The 23,586-nt window shown below is 35.3% G+C and overlaps 3 protein-coding genes across 3 annotated transcripts; 1 reads left to right on the forward strand and 2 right to left on the reverse strand.

Moving 5' to 3' along the window:
• Positions 1-1,401: 1,401 nt before the first annotated feature.
• Positions 1,402-11,143, reverse strand: LOC117297052 (AFG1-like ATPase). Its single transcript, XM_033780176.1, has 12 exons — positions 11,012-11,143; positions 9,631-9,940; positions 9,253-9,494; positions 8,838-8,997; positions 8,344-8,474; positions 6,855-7,013; positions 5,898-5,949; positions 5,564-5,665; positions 4,731-4,831; positions 2,936-3,076; positions 2,524-2,640; positions 1,402-1,984 (listed from the first exon to the last, which is right to left on the reverse strand). Exons 2-12 carry the CDS (start codon positions 9,788-9,790, stop codon positions 1,832-1,834), a joined length of 1,518 nt encoding a protein of 505 aa, XP_033636067.1. The 5' UTR covers positions 9,791-9,940; positions 11,012-11,143; the 3' UTR covers positions 1,402-1,831.
• A 330-nt stretch (positions 11,144-11,473) lies between these two features.
• On the forward strand, positions 11,474-17,770 carry LOC117296460 (sorting nexin-12-like). Its single transcript, XM_033779402.1, has 4 exons — positions 11,474-11,665; positions 12,803-12,898; positions 14,078-14,202; positions 14,498-17,770. The coding sequence occupies exons 1-4, from the start codon at positions 11,474-11,476 to the stop codon at positions 14,601-14,603; spliced, it is 519 nt and encodes a 172-aa protein (XP_033635293.1). The 3' UTR covers positions 14,604-17,770.
• On the reverse strand, positions 16,443-23,543 carry LOC117296459 (probable inactive peptidyl-prolyl cis-trans isomerase-like 6). Its single transcript, XM_033779401.1, has 8 exons — positions 23,431-23,543; positions 22,000-22,162; positions 21,633-21,754; positions 21,079-21,141; positions 20,656-20,809; positions 20,110-20,166; positions 19,861-19,996; positions 16,443-19,654 (listed from the first exon to the last, which is right to left on the reverse strand). Exons 1-8 carry the CDS (start codon positions 23,512-23,514, stop codon positions 19,543-19,545), a joined length of 891 nt encoding a protein of 296 aa, XP_033635292.1. The 5' UTR covers positions 23,515-23,543; the 3' UTR covers positions 16,443-19,542.
• Positions 23,544-23,586: the final 43 nt, after the last annotated feature.

The following is a 23,586-nucleotide window of genomic DNA, read 5'->3' on the forward strand; positions in this document are numbered from 1 at the left end:
AATAAAGATGACGCTATTCAATATTTGAACGATATGTTCGTTACTCAGCGATAAGAAAAGTGGGTTCCCTAAACGGGCCGGCTTTGGGACAACCAACAGTGCCTTTTAGATTTGATATTGAAGGATTTCTAAATAAAGACTTGGTTTTCTTAATAAGACTTTCTGTGTGTTTTATTATTGTACTTTGTATAAGTTTCCCCCGAGTAGAAACTTAAAGGCAGTGGACACTATTGGTAATTGTCAAAGACTAGCCTTCACAGTTGGTGTATCTCAACATATGCATAAAACAACAAACCTGTGAAAATTTGAGCTCAATCGGTCATCGAAGTTGCGAGATAATAATGAAAGAAAAATAACCCTTGTAACACGAAGTTGTGTGCGTTTAGATGGTTGATTTCGAGACCTCAAGTTCTAAATCTGAGGTCTCGAAATCAAATTCGTGGAAAATTACTTCTTTCTCGAAAACTATGGCACTTCAGAAGGAGCCGTTTCTCACAATGTTTTTTACCATCAACCTCTCCCAACTACTCGTCACCAAGAAAGGTTTTATGCCAATAATTATTTTGAGTAATTACCAATAGTGTCCACTGCCTTTAAAGACTGTAAAAAGAATATTTTTTTGTACTTTGTTTCCATCTTCACGATACCATCTTCATTTGGCAAACAATTTTTTCTTAATAAACAAGGTCAATTCACAAGCTTATTGGCCATTAGTTTGTCCAAACTTTATTGAATAAATAAAAACCAAGTTATTTAAAAACATCTTTCATTCAAAAATCTCATTTGATAATACATATACTTTTGTTGTTAATATAATTGTATTCACAAACTGCATCCAAAAGTCATTTCAAATGCAAGCACAAAGTGATAAATTCAACAGTAAAATAAGGAATTATTCTTGAAAGTTTAAATACAGTGCAAATTTTAGCCACCTTATTTCAACTCTTATTTCCACTTTTGTTTTCAAATTCTTTGGGGTTTACTAATTTAGTTGAAGAAAAAAAGAAAAGTACTTTCCTTTCATTCAAATGCTACAGATTGGACCAAATATAAAAGACACATTGAAGAAAACAAAGTCTTAAAGGAACACGTTTCCTTGGATTGGACGAGTTGGTCTTTAAAAATGCGTTTACATCCGTTCGTTACAAAATGCATATGGTTAGAAAGATGTTTTAAAAGTAGAATACAATGATCCACACACATTTGCCTCGAAATTGCGTGGTTTTCTTTTTACTTTGCAAACTAACACGGTCGGCCATTTATGGGAGTCAAAAATTTGACTCCCATAATTGGCCGACCGTGTTTGTCGACGAGGTAAAAGGAAAACCACGCAATTTCGAAAGATACTTGTGTGGATCATAATATTCTACTTTTAAAATATCTCTCTAATCATATGCATTCTATAACAATCGGTTACAAATGCTTTTCAAAGACCAACTCGACCGATCCAAGGCAACGTGTTCCTTTAAATGGAAACACCTTTTCAACGCATCCATACTAAATGGTAATTGTAACTGATGGGGAAAACGAGTTTATAGACAGTTTGGTATAAGCTAGGGTGCGGTGGACCATTGTAACACAATACTCGCATTGTAGATCTGGTTCACTTTACTGTAGCATTATAGATTAAGAGGTGTGTACTTTCCAACTTCTGTCAGCCATATAAATTAATCAAATAGTTTCAATTACTTTAAATCGTTCAGTCAAACAAGAGAATGAAGAGGGGATAACTCATACAATGCCTTGGGGAAGTTATCAATATTAGTGATCATAAAAATGCTACAACACATTTCAGGGACAAATAAAAATTGGGGAGAATTTACAGGTGTTATCATAACTCTTCCTTCCTCACAGCTTGGTCTGTCTCCATGTTACTCTTCCAATATTCCTCACTTTGCATCTCAGTCAATCTTGAAATTGTTCTCTCAAAGGCAAAGAGTTCTTCCTCACCAGTAAATATACTTGCTGATGAACTACTCACATCCTGTAAAGAAAGACAATTACAACTTGCTCTGGTCAATGGTTTAGACTGCAGATTTAAAGGGAGCCCTCTTGTGTTAGTTCTGATGCAAGATATTGTTGGAAAATTAATCTAAAGGGAGCCCTCTAGTGGAAAAGACAGTGAGACCCGCCTTAAAGGCACTGGAGACCTTGGTAGTTTTCAAAGACTAGTATTCCCACTTTGTGTTTCTCAACATATACATAGAATAACAAATCTATGAAAATTTGAACTCAATAACTCAATAACGAAATAAAAAACACCCTTGTTGCTCCAATTTGGCTTCAGGCCTGAAGTCTTAATATTTGAGTGGGAAATTGCCATTTTCTCAAAAAACTACGTTACTTTAGAGGGAGGAGGCTACTTCTTCCTCCATCATCAGAGGGAGCTGTTTCTCACAATGTTTTTAAACTATCAACAGCTCTCCATTGCTCATTACCATGTACGTTTTTATGATTGCAATTCTTTTAAGTAATTGCCAGTAGTGTCCAGTGCGTTTAAAAGAAGGATTTCCGACTACTCACCATACTTATATTGAGGTCATCCATGAGCATCCTACGATCATCAATATCTCTTTGGGTCAATTTACTTGTTGCAAATAGTTGCTCTGGTTCTGCATCAGACGAACACACAAGTCTCACCTATGAAACAGAAAAACAAATGTTACAGGACTGAATTAACCTCGGGTTGAACAAATAAAAACTGACTCAAACAGGATTTGAACCAACAACCTCTGGTTGAATGTGTTGGGGCTCCACCAACATAGCCACAATGGTGATCTCCCAAGATTTAATTTACATAATAATCTCCATTATTTGATCATTATCAGTTGCATTCCTTATTAACAAAGTAATGAGTTAACGAATAAACACTATACCACAGGAACAACATCAGTCAATCTAAATTGTTAATAAAAAAGTTAGTAATGTTAATTACCTTGTTATCGTAGAAGTTGTCAACCAATGTGATGAATCGTCTAGCAGCCGTCTTCATGGTGAGAGACATCTGGGGGATGTCTCGTATAAAGACTGTATCAAACTCACGCCCAATAGCCAGGTAGTCACCTGCCCCCAACGGCTTTACACAGTGAAAAAACATAGTTTTCATTGTGAAGGTATCTTATAGTCGGATCCTATTTGCGGTCTGTTCCTCCTAATGATTTAAGCTACAGGACAAGGGTCTAGCATTGCTCTTGGTTGATCAGTCTAATAACTGAGAATCAACATTCTGACTAAGAAGCTTGCAGTCCATTTAATAACTATTTAGTTGCTATGACCACTGGTAGATTTGTGTACAGTACACACCCTAGCCATTATGCAAACCAATCTAATATCTTCTATATTCAGAATTACTATCCAAAATCACTATGGTATTCAAATTCTAAATTTTCAGGCAATCTAATGGCCTTGTTGACAAAAGCAACTGCTAGATGCAACTATTTTTTATATTTCATCAATCTGAATCTTGATGCTCGAGTATGTAATGCTGGGTATATTCCTGTAAATGGACTATATTACTGCTTTTCCTGTTCAAAACCAACTCCCTACATTTCATTGTATCCACTCATTCAACAGGTCAAACTTATGTCTTCATTACAGTGTGCGTTTCTCATTATAACTTCAAATCTAGCCGTTTACATTACATTGCACCTGCTCCTTCAACAGGTCAAACCCATTCCTCGATTACAGGGTACCTTTTTTATACCTTCAATCTACTACTTTCCAGTGCATTGAGTCCAAACCTACATGTACATGTATTCCTTCATTGCAGAATACCTTTTCCTTAGTACCTTCCACTCTACCCCTTGACATTACATTGAACCTACTCCTTCATCAGGTCAAACCCATTCCTCCATTACAGGGTACCTTTTTCATACCTTCAATCTACTACTTTCCAGTGCATTGAGTCCAAACCTACATGTACATGTATTCCTTCATTGCAGAATACCTTTTCCTTAGTACCTTCCACTCTACCCCTTGACATTACATTGAACCTACTCCTTCATCAGGTCAAACCCCATTCCTTCATTACAGGGTACCCTTTCCTTTGTTCCTTCAATCTACTACTTTTCAGTACATTTTGCCTACTCCTTCATCAGGTCAAACCTAATCCTTCGTAACAGTGACCTTTTCCATAATACCTTCAAATTTACTCCTTTTCAAAACTTACTCTTTCATTAATTGTACCCTTTCCTTTGTACCTTCAATATACTACTTTTCAGTACATTTTGCCTACTCCTTCATCAGGTCAAACCTATTCCTTGATTTCATCGTACCTCTACCTTTATACCTTCAAATCTACTACTTTTACAGTTATTACTGTGTACCTTTTCCGCTTTATCTTGAACTTATTCCTTCATGGCACTGTTTTCTCCTCCCATATAACCTATTTCACTTTATATTACATCAAACTTATTCCTTCAGTAGTCTTCAAGACTGTGCATTTTTATGGGGATTATATGACATTGCACCTCCTCAATGATTCCTTCATAACTAATGCACAATTACACAGACCAATTCCTCCATACAATCTAGCCCTTTTCTGGATTAACATCTGATCAATTTCACACAGGTAACATTGTAACCATTATGATTCGTACATTAATTATCATACATGTTTATATTCAAAAATATTCAGAACACATATCTGAACAATTAATAGAGCCAGTACACAAAATATACAAAATGCTTGTATAGAGTTTTCAGTCTCTTTTCTTAATAAACAATCTTACCTTTTCACATAGATCAGAGAATGAAAAGCTTGCAATTCTTCCACATGCTATCGGTATTTTCAATTCCCTGCCCATAAGATGGATGGTTCTACTATGTATAACTGAAACAAAGAGACAAGAAAACAAGATTTGGGGTCAATGCCAAAGATCTAAGACCAAACAGGAAGCTTAAATAACATACATCAGTACAGCACCAGTGTCCCTCAGGAAGCTTAAATAACATACATCAGTACAGCACCAGTGTCCCTCATTTTTGTGGCTCCATGGTCCTAAACATTGATAATAATATTACTAATTAGTTCTTATTTAGCGCATTTGACAAACCAATGCACTTTACATAAGTGCACTGGTAGTTGGACCAATAACATTCCTGTAATCTTTTTCAGCTCTCTGGAGAGTACATGTATACAGCCCTGGCTGCCGTGGTGATCAGAAGGCATTTTTAAACCGAGTATCAACCTCTACCATCGCAGGACCCATTTATACCCCTAGGAGAAGACACAAGTCTCATGAGGGAGAATCAAACCCACACCCCAATGACTAACAATCACAACTTAAGTCCAGTGCGCTACACGACTTGGCCATGACACATCAACTATTGGTCTCATCACTAGACTGTTTATTTTATTCCTTGAACCATCTCAGTTCCCTGTGGAGTCAAAGTCTGTGCTCATGCTGCCGAGTATGTGACAACAAATCACAGTCATAATCTGCCCTTATATGTACCCATTTACTCCTGGGTGGAAAGAAGAAATTGCAGTCAAATGTTTGTTCAGGGGACACAAGTATCATGACTTTAGTTCCATGAGCTCATATTGTCTGCCATGTCTTACCAGCATCCTCTTTCTGGGCCAAGCTGTCAAATATTCTCTCCATTTCTTCATCAGCATTGCACTTACTCTTCACAAAGAATACTTGGCCTCTTTCAATAGCATCTAAAACACATAATCGATATACAATCTGTAAATACATTGTTATAATATGATCTGTCCTTTTCCTGCACGAAATTTCAAGAAATGTGTTTGCTTCTAACAAAAGCACTTCACTTTTACTTCTTAACATGTAGCTAATGGTATTAAGTTAAATGATGGTTTTTTCATTCATACATTAGCTTGGCTATAACTTGCCTAGACAATAGTAAAATGTTACTAAGGAAAAGCAACTTACCTAATTTTCTATAATCAATGCCAGAGTCTAGTTGAAGCTTATTACAATGACGCTGAAAATAACAAAAGTACAGAAACTGATCAATGTATGTCTTGCATTGTGGCTGAGTGGTTTGGTGCACCGTCTCAAGTTCTGGGTTCGAATCCCAGTTACGCCACTTGAATCCTTGGGCAAAACACCCAACTTACTTCTCATTGCCCAGGAGGAGGAAGTTGGGTTCATGAGACATGCATGCGAGGCTAGAGATTGTAGGTGTGTATGTTTAAGCAACCTGTCCACCCATTGGGCTGCCGGTGCTGCATATTCCAAAGGAGGAGTTGAGATGGTTTCAGGAATGTTTCAGGATCAATGAATGGAGATCATAAAGCCATTGATACACTAATGCATGCGAGGCTAGAGATTGTAGGTGTGAATGTTTAAGCAACCTGTCCACCCATTGGGCTGCCGGTGCTGCATACTGCAAAGGAGGAATTGAGATGGTTTCAGGAATGTTTCAGGATCAATGAATGGAGATCATAAAGCCATTGATACACTAATGCATGCGAGGCTAGAGATTGTAGGTGTGAATGTTTAAGCAATCTGTCCACCCATTGGGCTGCCGGTGCTGCATACTTCAAAGGAGTTGAGATGGTTTCAGGAATGTTTCAGGATCAATGAATGGAGATCATAAAGCCATTGATACACTAATGCATGCGAGGCTAGAGATTGTAGGTGTGAATGTTTAAGCAATCTGTCCACCCATTGGGCTGCCGGTGCTGCATACTTCAAAGGAGTTGAGATGGTTTCAGGAATGTTTCATGTCAAAAAGAACAAAGTTGCATTTTCATACAATTGGCTATAAATCACCTAAAATAGAAGGGTAAGCCTATCTTTTGATAGTGCAGCAAAATCATCAACTGTTTGATATTTATGATGAGTTTATCAACCCCCTCCTTCCTCATAGTGCTGACTTATTACCTTTAATATTTCAATAAAAGGAACAAAATTACTGCGTTGAAGTCCGTTCTTGTACAAGTCATCCGGCTCTCTGTTAGATGTTGCCACAACAACAACTCCATTGTCAAACAACTCAGTAAACAGTCTCTTTAGGATCATGGCATCTGCTATATCAGTCACCTGCAAACATGGAGTGTACGAGATCTTTTATTAGAAAAAAGGTATCAGCGAATATTAATTCTTTTATTTATCACAACTTTACTTAAGAAAAATTTTGTATTACATACACAACAAAATGAGGTAATCAGCGACAAAATGAAAGTAACAAATCAATGTTTGGAGAAGTACACAAGTAAGCTCATGTAAAGAGCATTACAGATTAAATTTCAAATAATGCAATACATTTTGAGATCACAAGCAATAAATATGCAAGAGAGGAATGTCAACACATTCATCAAATGTGTAGGATAAAATTTGCAGTAGACTTATAGAGAAATGAAGGACATTGCACAAAATATACCAGTATTAGAAAGTTACCAATGGTCATAACTTTGAAAATCCATTGCAAAACACAACTCAATCATTCATGTTGCATGACAACATTCATCAAATATGTTTCTATATATTGTGAAAGAAAGCCAATAACAAATAATATTAAAAATACAAACACCATCAGTGTAACAAAATAAGAACAGCTGATGTATTCAATGAAGGGAACAAAATACAATAAGTAAAATCAATACAGTTCCACAATCCACATCGCAATTAAATTCACGAAGGAGGGACAAAAATAATATTAAACAATGTAAACACATAATGTAATAACAGGAGACTTTTGATTGCTAGGTTGCAACAGACTTACCAGGTAAATTCATTTGCTTTTGTTGTTTAAAGCATGTTCACATTTCCAAGAACAAGGTATTTACCTGGCAAGTCTGCTGCCACCTAGAGTCCACAGAAGTTTCCCATTGAATGTTGTCTGTCATGTAAGAAGACCCGATAGCAATCAGAAACTGGATGTGTTCATCATGCTAAGCAAGCACATCTCAAAGTCAGTGGACACTTTTGGTAATTTCTCAAAATATTTATTAGCATAAAACCTTACTTGGTAACAAGTAATGGGGAGCTGTTGATGTGAAATGGCTCCCTCTGAAGTTAGAATTTGAGGTCTCGAAATCAAGTATCTGAAAGCCTGAAGTACTGAGTATACAGTGCTACACACATCGGTGTATATGGGTAAAACCAAAAATTAATATCTGAAAGCCAAAAATTTGATTAGACCACAGAAATAGATTTCGTGTGACAAGGGTGCTTTTTCTTTCATTATTATCTCGCAAGTTCAACGACCGATTGAGCTCAAATTTTCACAGGTTTGTTATTTTATGCATATGTTGAGATACACCAAGTGAGAAGACAAGTCTTTGACAATTACCAATAGTGTCCAGTGTCTTTAATTAACAGGGCATTTCACAAAGATTACCTGGTAGAAAAGGTCATACAAAAGTCTTACCTGGAACTCATCAAAGCAGAGTAGCCATGTTTCACTACTGATATCCTTAGCTACAGGTGAGATAGGGTCAAAGGGACGAGGCTTGTGACTGTCATGATTCCTGGGGATCTGTCTCTTCACTTCATGAATTCCTTGGAGGAGAAGATGTAAAATACTGGATGAACAATTTAGAGTAAAGATGGATTGCTCATCATGTGACTGACCACTATCATTAATGAAACATGAATGCATGAAAGGCTATCATTGGCTGAGAGCTGCGTGCAGTGCGTACATGTATGCACTTTTCTATTGTTTATCACCAAGTATGGCGATGGATGACGCTTAGTGCAACCCATATAAAACTACCGTTTGACTTCAAGAAATGTTTCATTTGGTTGAAAAATGGCATAAAGGTAAACACTTACAAATATCTGATGAAGTCACACTAATTTTGTACAAAAGAGTCAAGTCATTCCTTTCAAGATCGTTTTATGCTGAAGAAGAGAGTTACTTACTGGAATGAACATCTAGCATGAAGGAGTTGAAGTGAGCCCTCTTCTTCCGGTCGACTTTTACATCTTGATAGAATAGGTCCATTAGCATCGTCTTGCCTGATCCTACACTGCCATGCAGATATAAACCTTTGGGTCCAGCACCTGGAGCTTTTCCCAATAACTACAAAAACAAGACAAAGTATTGACATTTACTTTAATGAAGTTACTTCCCTCGGTATCTGCTATTGATTGTCAATACTACACGGCAAACACAATATAATATTTCCTGTGTTTCTTATTACAGAGAAACAATTGGCCAAAATCCTTTACTTGAAAATTGATTTCCTACACAACAAAACATTGATATAACTATACATTTCTCAGCAATGAGGCTCCAAATGCTTCCTAAGTTGCTTATTGCAGGATAAATATGTACCTTGTTGAAGAAGCCAGGCTCAGTTGGCCGATATCCTGATATCTTGTCAAATAAATCTTGTAGACTTTTGACTATCGTCCTCTGATGGTCATCATCATTGAGTTCACCTTGATGTATTAAGCTGTCATATGCAGACAGGGGACCTGGTCTTTCTTGTCTTTTCACACGGCTTGTCTTACTGCTTAGGTGCTGGGTGTACGTTATGTTTTCCGATGAGATTGTCTCACTGAAGTATGTGGATGCTGATCAAAAAGAAAAACAAGTAATATGAAAATTTCAAATATATACTGACATCCTATTGCTTTGTTATTATCAACAATCACATGAAATAGCTTGTTGGCTACTACAGGAAACTGAAAAACAATAATCAAGACTCACTAGCTGTTCTTGAAGAATTAGTTGTTGTACTTTTTAGTCGGCAACCAGTACAGATGCTTACAGTCCGATGTGGAAGCCTAGCTTTTTGAAACAATCCTCTGCACAGAACTGGAGAAGCTGAAGGCTGCAAGATCATAACTTCTTTAACGGCGTTGAGCATATTGACATCTGACTTCTTGCCCTATTCTTTTATTATGTTGCTACTGGATTGATATTTACCCTCCACATATCCAAATTGTTCAGCAATACTAGCACTGTACAGGCTACCCCAATTAGCTTATACAACTAATCTCATCGGATGTTCATGTACCTGCAGGAAAGTTAAAAAGAAATTGCACAGTTGAATCAATAGTTTTATTTATTGTGTTGATGACATTGGTTCGTAGATTGCACAGTGTAAGTTTACACAATACTTTAACCACAACTGTCATCAGTGTAGAAAGACCCAGTTACTCAGGCGCTGTACTTTCTTTTTCAAAATTGTTCACTACGACTGATATTGACAAATTAAATAAAAAAGGAGTACAGCGGCCAAATCACCAACAGCAGGAGCATAAACTGAAATTCTCCAGATAGGTGGGCTTCACTTAAAACCCAGCAACTTGGGCGCTGTACTCCTTTTTTCGAAATTTGTCATTTACGACGGATAACGACAAATTTCGAAAAAAGGAGTAATTTAATTATCGGTCTAATTAGTTACTGATAAAATAAGACCGATAATTTGACAAATTAAAAAAAAAGGAGTGCAGCGCCCCAGTTACTTGGTCTAGGCTTCACTCCTATCCGGAAAGGAAAAATCAGCTATGTTTCTACAAAACTAAATCTTCCTTCCTGAACTCCATGGTGTTACTGAAAATTTGAAAGCTCAAAGTGTTATCATCTCTAGTGTTATTTACTTTTTATAAAGTATGATGACTTTTGGGACAGTTGCTTAGTTACTTTAGTTAGATAGTAGTTTGCATAACCAGATAACTACTTCAGAACTAAAGCCAATTTCACATATTTAAAAAAAATAATTCATGAGTTAAGATGTAGGTCCCTTTGATTGAGTCATCAATCATGGAGTATGTAGAGAATTTTTGAATATTTTACAAAAATAAATATTATAATTATAAGAAATATTCTTCCTCCATCCATGCTACGCAAGATAAGAACTTTATTATCCCACACTGGGGAAATTAAAAGCTTTAATCTTATTCATCCATGCTTTAATTAACAACTTTTTAGTCAACTCAATTACAATGGCCATAAATCATGGGGAATGTCAATGGATGATGTAATTAGTAGTAACTATTAGTAGTAAATTACTAATTGTAACAACACAAAACTTACAAACAACTAAACTTGACGTTTTCAATACATAGTAAAAGTAACACCTCACCTTTAGAGACTACTCTAACGAACAAAGCATGGAAAATGCCTTGTTTATGAGTCACAAGTCTTCCAAAAAATACCACAAAAGATGCAGAAATGAAATAAACTATTCACCGGTACAGAAAATGGACACATTGCGGTAAAGCAAATGAAAGGTCAAAAGGTTGAACAACTTGAACCAGTCAACTTCTGAAAAGGGTTACTTTTTTGTAAATACATTTCAAAATGCATTACTTGTTTTATTCAAGCACACACAAAAAGTGAACAAATAAATCAATTTCTGATAAAAATATATTTCATAACATTGGTTTTAGTATTTTCATGGACATATCATTCGTTTACATCCATCCTGTTTCCCCTTTCTCATGTTATACTTTGACAAGACCCCTATGAGGAAAATGGAGAGCGCCGCTACTAAATTTTACGTTGCATTCAGCAAAAATAAGTTCATTGCACTTTAATTTTCAGCATGGCGGACGAAAGTGAGAAGGCAGCAGCCGCAGCCGCAGCAAACGCCGATACACGGCGCCTTGGGGCGAAGAAACAAACCCTAGACGACGCGTATGCTGTACCAGCAAACTTCCTTGAGATAGATTTGTTAAATCCAGAGACACACGGTATCGCAAAGAAGAGATATACCGATTATGAAGTCCGGATGAAGGTGGGTGTTGTTTTCGTTTTTTAAGTCGTTGACTTTGACCAGGCAGTGCTGTGTGTACGAATCTCCGTCTGTACAATGCAATAAGGGGGTGGTGCCCACTTTCCGGACGCCGCTATTGATTTCCACATTGCTTGAAGAATGAAGGAAGTTGATGGTGTGTTTACTGTTAGTTATCTAGATCATAGATGCATACAAACTAAATGCATTACTTTTACATTCAGTAAAACAGTTGTCAACCCATTTGTGTAGGCCTTTTCACTTTGTTTTGATCATTTTGATTGAGACAGCAAGATCTCAATCAACCTATTCTATTCAATCAAGTAAAATGTTGTTTTTTCTTTATATAAGTTATAACCAGCTCAAGTTTTATTGTTATACCTCAGTAACAAATTGTGAAGTTTTATTGGTCGAGAACCAATCACGTGATAAAATAAAACACAAAGATGCATGTTACATGGCTTGGGGAAGTGGGTAAAATGAAAAGTGATGTACACCGGTGTACATTACTTGACACAGTTCCCACCGTTGGTCGATTTTCCAGCGCTGTGTATGAAACACCTGCGGGTTCGAGGGAACAGTAAAGAATAGTTTCTGAACTGTTCGTCTGCTTATTAAACTATGCATACACCGTCCTAATAATGTTTAAAGATAACAACAGAACATGCAGAAGAGCTTTATCCTTTACGTATAAATGATTTGTATTTTTGTATTTTTATGTGAATTGCCAAATAAATAATAATAATAATAATTATAAAAACAATGTTACTAACAAAAATATTGTTGCACGCTGTGACTGGGGTCCATGGGTTTTGTACATCCTCGGTGGCAAATATGGCACCCTCGGCTTTGCCTTGGGTGTCATTTGCCCCCTCCGGTGTACAAAACGCCAAGGATCCCATCACAGCGTGCAGCAATTGTATACTGAACGCCTTCAAGCCAGCATTCTTTTTACTTCTTATAAAATACCACCCCTTTGTGTACACGTGTAAGTTCATGTTTCCATTGTTCAGTGACTATTTATCATGGTTCAAAATTGACAAATATACACGAATCGTATCTTTTAGGAAAATTAATTACATTTTAGGCAAACATGTCTTTATAACATGAACATTAAAACAATCTCCTTTTTCCCCACAGACTAACCTTCCTGTTTTCAAGCAGAAAGATTCCTCTGTTCGACGGAGATACAGTGATTTTGAGTGGCTCAGGAATGAGTTAGAAAGAGACAGCAAGGTGTGCCTTGTGTATTTCATTGAAGTAGCAGCTTAAAGGATTTGGGTACTCTTTGTAGGACACACAACTGCAATGTCCACAAGTTTACATAAAACTACATGATTTGAAGATAATGATGGTAGAAAGCTTCCCTTAAAATATTAGTTGCTGAGGTGCTGTAGTTTTTTAAATGACTAAAACAGGTCACAATATTTTAAAGCATGTACAATAAAAGGCAGTGGACACTGTTGGTAATTACTCAAAATAATTATTAGCATAAAACCTTACTTGGTACATGTATAAAGTAATGGGGAGCTGTTGAAAGTATAAAACATTGTGAGAAACGGCTCCCTCAGAAGTAACGTAGTTTTTTAGAAAGAGGTAATTTTCCACAAATTTGATTTTGAGACCTCAGAATTAGATTTTGGGGTCTCAAAATCAAGCATATGAAAGCACACAACTTTGTTTGACAAGGGTGTTTTTTCTTTCATTATTATCTCGCAACTTTGACGACCAATTGAGTTAAAACTTTCACAGGTTTGTTATTTTATCGTATGTTGAGATACACAGTGCAAGTAAGAAGACTGGTCTTTGTCAATAACCAGTAGTGTCCAGTGTCCTAAACCAGTTATGGTAGTACCATTAAATACGTTTTACATGCTAAAAGGTGAGACAAAACTTATTTTCGTGACATTGTTTTTCTCATTTCTCACAAACCACAGCACCTCAGCAAGTAATATCTGAAGAGAAGCTTTCTACTACCATTATCTTCATAACTGTTTAATGTAAATACGATGACATTGTGTTTTGTGTTACAAAAAGTACCCAGTTAAAACTGTCAAGTCCACTCTCTGGCTTGTTATCTGAACTTTTTAATAATAATAAAAATACTTGTATAGTGCACATAAGCGAAGTAAACAAAAAACAAATGAAAAGAAAACAAACACAACTATTAGTCCAACCCTGAGTATACAAAACAACTAGGTATCAACTGGGATTGCATTGCATTCATAATGACATCTACAAATCTATCCAAGCCTTTTTGTTGATGGAATTGAGGCTTGAGTTCCCACAATCAAATTGTTCAGTCACTTTTTCAAAGAAAGAACTGTAGTGTTTGCTCTTTTTCCCTTTGACTCTTCAATGTAGATGATTTTATTTCAAATTTGAATTTAAAATGGCTCTGTTTCCTTTTTATAGATTGTAGTTCCACCATTACCAGGTAAAGCATTGAAGTTACAGTTGCCTTTTAGAAACGATGATGGTATTTTTGAAGATGGCTTCATTGAGAATCGACGTCAGGGCCTTGAGTCATTTATAAACAAGTAAGTACTTTAAATATCCTGTCATCAAAATAATAAGGGTTTTAATGATTTATGGAAATCACTTTTATCAACTTTGAGAGAGAGAGAGTTTGTGACAGTGTTAAACAGAATACTCCACACATTAGAATTAAGACTTGACAGACAAGTTCAACCGTAGTTGTTTAGTTTTGAAGCACATACAGTGTATGCCTACAATTGTGTTCAAATAAAGGCAAAACATGGCAAATCTGCAGACAACTTCAGAATTTCTTTTAGAAATGATAAATAATATGACACTTTTCTTTGCACTATTCAGAATTTCAGGCCATCCTCTCGCTCAAAGTGAGCGCTGCCTACACATGTTTCTTCAGGATCCAGTTATAGATAAAAACTACGTGGCAGGCAAAATACGCACCACATAGAACAACTTGACCGGGCCGCATAATGTCCACCCCAAGAGTTTGTAGGACTTGTGTATGTGCAGGTTGTATCAACAGTTTGTTTTTGTATTAAGTATCATAGAGATACAACACTTATTTGTCTGGGATTTTCTCCCAACATGTTGTCGATAAATTGAAGACAACAATGTACACTTGTACAGTATAGTCATTGACAAACATGTATTTTGATTGTTAACTAGATTTTGAGGATGTGGTGAGGGTGAGCACATTTTAGCTTTTTTTGGTTAATCGAACAATAGATTCCTTTGTGTAGCAAGTAGACCTTTATGCTGCAGCCACATTTGTCATATTCCATACACATGTACACTTGATAATTACATCTAAACATGGCACAGTCCTTTTCCTTGCCAGCCTTTCTTTCTAGCAGCTTTTGGATAAAGGTCTTTTGCACTGCCACCTCTACAAATAGTCATTCAATATTCCCAAATAAATGACTTTTTAACTGTTTTGTCCTTTTTGAGCTGATGACATCAACATTCACTTGAGGTATTTGCCTTTTAGTAAAAACCATATTGCTTCTTGATTTTCACAATGTATTCATCTTTTGAGATACCTTGAAGCAAGGAGCCTTTGAATTACGCAAAATACAGACCATATCAAAGTAAATTGCACATATTGGAAATACCCTTAATAATGTCATTCTTTTATTTTGAATCTGCAGAAGAAGTTGTTCACATAATTTTATGTAGAATCAATGCCGTTAAAAATTGTAAAAACTAAGCACAATAAAACTAATCACATTATATCATGCCCCTGCTGTGTACATGTAGCAGATATAAATAAACCGCTTAATTTCCTTGATATGAAAGTCAATTGATTCAGCATGTACAAAAAGGTTGACCTATTTTAACATGTTAATTACAAATATTAAATTCATTGTCATGGAAACGTTTAAAATGACACACAGAATATTCCCGTAGAATATCTAGTTTTGAAACAAATTAAAAACACAGCATATAGTATCAATTTATTTTGCATTTACTGATCTTCTTTTTCTTGATTTACACTCTTTCTTTATCATTTTTTAAGTTGGAAGTTTGTGTTGATTGTACAGAGTATATATTTTAACATAATTAATTACGAAAAACCCCTTCTCCTCTCAAATAGATTTGCATTCCTACTGAAAATAAATTCAAATCAAAGACACAATTTCATTGAGTTCAGTTTATGATATGGTTGACCTAAATTTAAACATGCTGCATTAAACAGTGACATCTGCAAAGATCAGATGGTTACAATTAAGAAAATATGATGCCATCAGTAGCAATGACAATGTTATAATGCTAAGATGGGACTCTTAATTGGGCACAAATGGTGATTATTTGCAGATCTCAAAGTTCATGCAAGTGTTTTGAAGATTAACATCAATGCATGGAATTGACACCTTTAAGATAGAACATGTTCCTCCCTGTTGAAGTCTGTAATGAAATTACAAACTGATGTTTAATGTGTTTAATTAAAGTTTGGTGGTTTATGAAACAAACGGTGGCAGTTAATGATTATTTGAAAATAATTTAGGAACAAGTGATGAAAGCGTAATGTGTTGTTATAACGAATGCGTCCCTACTTTTTCCTTACATTGTACATGTGCACAGTGTACAGTGATACAAATTTGTAAACAAACATTCTTTTGCGGACAAACATTATCAACAATGACCCTCATTCTAATCAGACTTTGAATTATCTAGATAGTTAAAAGTATATTAATTATTTTATTTGTTCAATTGTTTAACATGTATTTTCCAACTGTTACGAAAATCTGACATGAGTAGGCAGATAATTTATAGTCTTATGTTTTAATTTTTTTTTTTTTTTTTCTGTAATCAGCTGGTTTACTCTCATGAATACTGTACTATAATTGGTTTACATGTAGCTTAGTTTAACCGTTGGTTAACTAAAATTAAATGCATCATATATAACATAACTAAAAAATGCGCTTGCCTGGTATTTTTTCTGTCTAAAGATATCTACTACATTAACCACCCCAGTAGTTCAACTTGCACCATTCTTAGTTTTTCACAGATGCAAATGACTCATGACATTCATCAATGAGTTATATGGGTGATTTGACAGACACTGTCCATGTCCACAACTGGTTTATTTAATCATAAAGTAAAGGAGTTTTATGTATATGGACGTTGATAACCATGTCTAATGTCACCAATGTAAGAAAAAGCCTGTTGACTTGCAAATGTTGTTATGGTAATGACTGAGCAGCTGCTTATTTCAAGTTGCATGAACAAGCTGAATAATTCAAAGCTAAAATCATACCATGGTGCGAAACCAATTACAATCATCATCTGGGTCCATTTTGAACCATTTAATCATGCTTTGGCGTTTTCAGATCACTGCAGGATACCCAGAAAATGCTTGTGTTGTTTCTACTGCCTGAACCAAAGTGAGCTTGTTGTTTCTAGCGCCTGAACCAAAGTGAGATTGGTGTGATGGAGCAAAGAAAAATACATGCTAGGTGAAACAATAGCTATCTCTGTTGGTATGCATGTGGTACTAAACAATATCACCAGTATTATACTTTAAAATGCTGTTGCTTGAAGAATAACAATTATTAAAAAATATTACATTTTATGCATCTGGAATGAAATTCATGTTTATGCAAAGTTGACTTCTGTTTTAAAGTTGATGTATTTAGCAAACATATCTGGTTATATTGGCCATATTTTCCAACTTTGTATAGAAATGATTATTGATGATGAATTAAGTTGTATTTGTACCAAAAAAGTATAAATGATCGGACTAAGCAATAGGCTGCAATTTGATCAGTTCCCTTCAAGCTTGCATATGGATTTCAGATGTGTGGATACATAATAAATGATCATTGTGTATATTGGATATGAAGTCCCACAAGTTGCAGAGTAAGTTCAAATTATAATTGTTGCTTTAGATTAAAGCGTGTACATTATGGACTATTTTTATGTATCGTTCTACATGTATTGTAAAATGCATCAAACAATGTTATTATGGGAACGCGTCTTTACTGCCCAAAACCCCACCAAATCTTTTGTACCCTAAATGAGTTATTCTCTTTCAGAAGAAATTCCCTCAAAATCACAGAAACAAATACCAATCATCTACTGCATTATATCATTTAATTTAAATTTCAATCTGCAGAAAAGCATTCACCAGGCTCCCCTTGCCTGATTCATGTCAATGCAGTATTATAAATCACATGATGATGTGTGGAGAATGGGAAACAAAGGTTTTCTTTAAAGGTACGCTGTCTGGTGAAAAAAAAACATGCATTTTTAATGAAAGGTAGATGATTGAAGATACATGTACATGCAATATATAACTAGTTTGTATTGTGCATTTTCTATCTGTTTGTTCCACATATAGAAATATATTCTTTTGGGGGTCAAAATCAGTTATAATATCAGTTACGATTTTGTGATGCCAGTTGTGAGTATTTTCATTCAGATACACTTTTTTTTTTAGAAGAAATTCCTTTTATGATGTATCAATAGTAGCTTCGAGTTTGATGAAATTGTTACTTGTTATCTCTGCTGAACATTTGAATGGAATGTTTTAACTAATTAAATAACTCGTAGCCTTGGATCGGGCGAGTTGGTATTTGAAAAGCGTCCGATCCAAGGCAATGTGTTCCTTTAACACTGTAATTTGAATTTTGCCCGGTTAAATTTTGTGAAAGTGTTAACCTCGATAGATTTAATACAAATAAAAGAAAAACTAGGGCTCATCTTGGCCAAACCACTCCCCTTCATATGTTTAATTAAATTATAATTGTCTAGCTGGATGTCTCACTTATAAGCAAATTATTTTGGTTTTGTTTTATATATCTTCATGTATAGGCTATGTATTGAATCAATGACATAACATTAAAATTGCTTTAACTGACGTTGTACATTGATTGGAATTGTGTATAAATTCCTGTTTGTGTCTGATCACTGTTGACTGAATGAATACAAACTTATTTATACATTTATTCTTATGCAACAATCTATCCATACTGATAACAATTATCTCCAAAAATAAAGAAAAAATTGACAAACAATATAAATATTGAGTTACTGCACACATAAGTGTTTATTTAAAACTGTACACATCACACTTAATTTGTCTTTGAAATTAATTGTGAACTCAAAACAAACTATTTACAACACTGATAATTTCTTTTTAACAAAAATGGTTTGTAAATCTTTTGAAGTATTTAAGCACAACATTTACTCAAGAAGTTGTTCAATTTGGCCAATGTCAGTTTGGCCAATGCTATGGTTGATCACAATTTGTAAAGCTGCAGGCTAAAATATTCAATGAAGAGAATTTTATATTTCAAATCTTGGGAATGAATGTTAATCAATACTTAATGGGACAAAGTGTACCAAAAGTTTGTTCGTTAAAATATTTAGCAAGCTGAGGTTTCACTCCATTGCAAGGTAGCTTGTACCATTTTGAAATGGCCTCAAACGAAAGCTGATATTTTAAAAAACCTCGCCGTTTAAATTTTGTAAATATTTAGTACTTTTTAGGAGACAGTACCTTGTCTTAATTAAATTACAGCCCTGACACCAATTAGAAGCGAGGCAGCATAGGCAATCGCCTCCATGCCTTGTCAATTCCTGGGTGCCCCTAAAAATATCCTGTAGAAATTGAAACTTCCCCCCATAGAGATATCCTTTACCAAGGAAAAATTGCCTTTCCCCGTCCTTATACCAATGAAAAACACATTTAAAACAAAAATTTCATTTTGCATTGTTTTTTAAAGTTAAATAGCCTAGGTTGGAAAAATAATAACATTATGGTAAAATAAAAAAGATAAACCAATTTATCGAGTAGTTGATATAAAAAAGTTGTGGTGATTCTACATAAAGCTTTGGTCGGTTGACTTGTCGGAGAAGATGTACATGTGGATTGTATGTAAAGATCAAGGTCGAAATACTCCACAATCAACAACCTTGCATTCTTTCTTGGGACGCTCATTATAAGTCTCTTGTTTTTCCAGGAAGTCCAGCAAGTATGTTCCTTCAATCACTTTCCTGAAGATAAAATAAAGCAATGAAAATAAGATATAATTACAACTGTGAAAGATATTTTGTAAGCATTACTTGCAGCAAGGATTACTTCAGTTATTTTCTTTGGATTTCTATCCGAGGCATTAGTCAATATCTACAGTCAATTCAAAACAACCTGAATACCACTGATATTATTCATTCCATTTGTGATAATGGTGCACTGTACTTACCCAAATGCCACATATTTAGTGTCCATCCAAGGAGCTGGTTGGAAGGTAATATAGTACTGAGAGCCATTAGTGTGTCTTCCTTGATTGGCCATTCCTAGGATACCTCTTGAAGTGTGCTTGACCGAGTAATTCTCATCTAGAACAATAAAGAACATACACAAAAGTAAAACAATTACCTCAATCTTCAAAGCAGTGTTATCAAAGACAATGATATGGTACACATTGAGAACCACAAATTGAATCATTTACCTTCAAAGAACTGTCCATAAATAGCCTCTCCACCATCACCTTTACTAAACAGGATATCTGAAATTCAATAAACAAATAGATTTGTTATTATATAATGAGCTTATAAATACACCACTGAATTTTTCTTAACATCAGAGCAACAAATCTCTGCAGTTTTGTAACCTATAGCTCCTTCATGAACTAACATTAATAATGAATTCCTGCACAGGTCGAATGTTGTGTATTGTGGCTGAGCTCGAGCTCTAGTGGCCGAGTCATTACAGTGCGAGTTTGATATCCCGGTCATGACACTAGTGTTCTTAAGCAAGACTTTACGATGATTGCTATGCATCACCCTAAGGAGATGAGATGGTGTCAGGAATTCTAAAGACCTGATGGACAGGGATTATTATATTGGAAGGCACTTGAGGGGCCCACAATCAACATTATAATAAGTACACAATGTAGACCCTTGCAGACTTGCATGCAGCTACATTAATAGTCCACACTAACCCCCTTAGTTACTAATTCATAAATCAATTTGTTGATACATGAAGATAGTCTTACCTCCACCCTGCAGCCAACCATTGGGTACTATTCTGTGAATAATACTCTCCTTGTAATGATATTTCATCAGTGTCTCATCTGTCTTATGTCCTTTCTCACCAGTACACAAAGCTCGGAAATTCTCGCAGGTTCTTGGGCATTTGTCTGTGTACAACTGTTTCACAATAAAGAGAAAATATCAAAGTTATTGGAGATAACTGTGTATGAATTTAATCGTATCATGCACATGGCAATTCACTAAACAGAATATCAGACAAAAGCTTTCCAAACAAAATGGCACATGATATAAATCCAAAGCGTACTAACGGCTGATTGGCCTCACACTTCAAGAATAACCCTTGTTTCTCATCGGATGTTAAAATCTTAACAGAGTTTTAATTCAAAATTCACATTGATTTTAAAGTTACTGACAAAGAAACTTACCTCAAACAGTAACCTCTGACATGGTTCCTCATTGATAGAAATATCCAAATAAACAAAAGTATGCTGTTAAAGCAAACAGAAAAAAATGAATGTTTATTAACTGTAGGAAATGAAGGTATGATTTAAAAGTGAAATGTAACACATAATTTATTTACCATCAATAAGGATCCACATCCTCTCAACTTTTACAGCAGATGTCAAACAGTTTGTCATTCACACATAGTGTTTACCATTAAGCATTAAGCAAATTTGTTTGCTTACTACATGTATAGTCTAAATACCTGCCAAGCAAAAGTGTATTGCATAAATGTTCAAGAAGATTTCACAACAGTTATACACTTATGGATTTGCATCATTCATCTTGTTGTAAAAACTGCTGGCAAGTTGGCGTTAAGTTTGATTTGTAACAGTAAGCAACAGTTATGCAATAAATGTCTTCTTACAGGTTTTGTCAAAACAGTCCCATCCTAATTTCAGACTAAAACTGTCACACAACCTTGAACATTTGAATGCAGTAAGCAGAATAATCCCATAGCTAATAAATCATGACTTACCCCAGTACCATTGAGATAGTCTTTGTATGCTTCCTCAGCGTAAGCCAGTAACAATTCCTTTGGACGGTAAGAGTTGAAGCTCCAGTGCTGTGTTGCCCAATTATCTAAATCTGTTGGACCACCTATTTTAAAGCAGAAACCAATGCCAACATTTGTTTTTAAAGTATTACAAGTAAAACAAAACAAAGAACCAGGAGACAGATTGTATTTCCAATTTTTAAATGTAACAGTTCACATTGAATTCAATGTCGGTACGGATGTGAATACAGTACAAACAAAACTTGTGTAACCTTTTAGCCTGTCTGTATCCATTTTGAAAGAAACAACGAAACCCTACACAATCTACCCAATGTTTAGTGAGACTTACCTATCAGATCACTGTCTAGATACGCAATGGCTTTATCTTCAAATACCCAAGTCTCTCCTCGCAAGGATTTCCTTTCATCTCTTAGATACATCTCCCATTCAAACTCAAGTAGACCCTGGATCTGCGGTGTTGCAAACTTGTCAGGGTTGTTCTGATAAAGATCCTGTCAAAATAGAACATTTGTAAACCACCATTCACGTGTACATGATGTATGCCTGTAGAAGGCTACTGATCATGATCATGTTAAGACTAGCACTGCCATTATAAGATTGTGCAATCCTATCATTTCAATAACCAATGTAGTTCATAAGTCAGAAAATTTAAACTTTCAATATATTTCAGAAAGTTAATCATATAGAATCAATCATGAAAAGAATAGGGGCATGTATTGTTTTGTTCTGCTTGTATTTGTTGACCATACTCTGTAATAAGAGATTTAGAGAAACATTGTAATATGGAGACCATGGACAGAGATGGATGGACTTAGTGTTTAACGTTAACCGCGACAGTTACTGTAGACTCATCATTAGATAGGATTCATGACTGACAATCAAGAAACACAAATGTTTTTCTATCACTACTATTTCTAACATACCACTGTAGTAAGTGAAACACTGGGTCATAACACTACAGTAATAAAACTCGCAGTGATAATAATAACATGATATGAGTGAAACCATTTAAAATAGATAGCAATACTTGGAATAAAAAAGTTGACCTTGAAATTTAAATAAAAATGGTTAGGTCTGAAATAAGTATAGGCTAAATCAGATGAAAACAAGTATTAATTAAATATAACACTTTTAATCTTAAAAATAATCAAGTTCAAACAACCAAAATAAATATTGTTATCTGACCTTTCCTAATCCATCCTATTCCATGATTATGTATTCCTACTCAATGGTCATGGTCGTAATAGAAAGGACTTTAATTTACTTTACATGCTTTTACAGTTTGCCAAATATCAATTTATTGTAAATACAGTACAGATAGGGAAGATTTATTATTCATTTCATGCTACAAATCAATAGGCCTACCAAAACCATAGCACTTTTTAATTCATGCACATGTATGCTCTCTTGTTGTAGCAAATGTTTCTACATTAATTAAACTCAAATTTACGGCCTTACAAAAAAGGAAAGAATGACATTGGTGCCAAACAGAGCCAAACACTAACAACAGTGCATGATATTGATAAAGATGTGAACGGTTAACTAAAAACTGCCACTGTCAGCATCATGAGCAGATGAGCGAGCATGGTCAGTGTCACTACAGTACACTGCTGAGCCTGAGTTGAGTAGTGTAGTGTGACCTGTGTCAGAACAAGCGAAACTGTCAAATATACGGCCTACAAAACAAAAAGACACAAAGAAGTGATTGGTAGAAATGTAAATACATTAGATTAGAGGCGTTTATACCATGGAGACTAACCTGAGCGCAGGATCTTGCCTGGTGAAAGCTGGGATCGGGTAATAACCCGACCACTCGAAGTTGAAGCTGCTTTCCGCTCGCCATTTTGCAATTAGTCTGGAGTACAGCAATTTGTTTTGATTCAAAACGGCCTAGTTTGGGCGTCTGTTTCCAGAG

Source organism: Asterias rubens, chromosome 11 (genome assembly GCF_902459465.1).
Source record: "Asterias rubens chromosome 11, eAstRub1.3, whole genome shotgun sequence".
In the NCBI taxonomy this organism is placed as follows: domain Eukaryota; kingdom Metazoa; phylum Echinodermata; class Asteroidea; order Forcipulatida; family Asteriidae; genus Asterias; species Asterias rubens.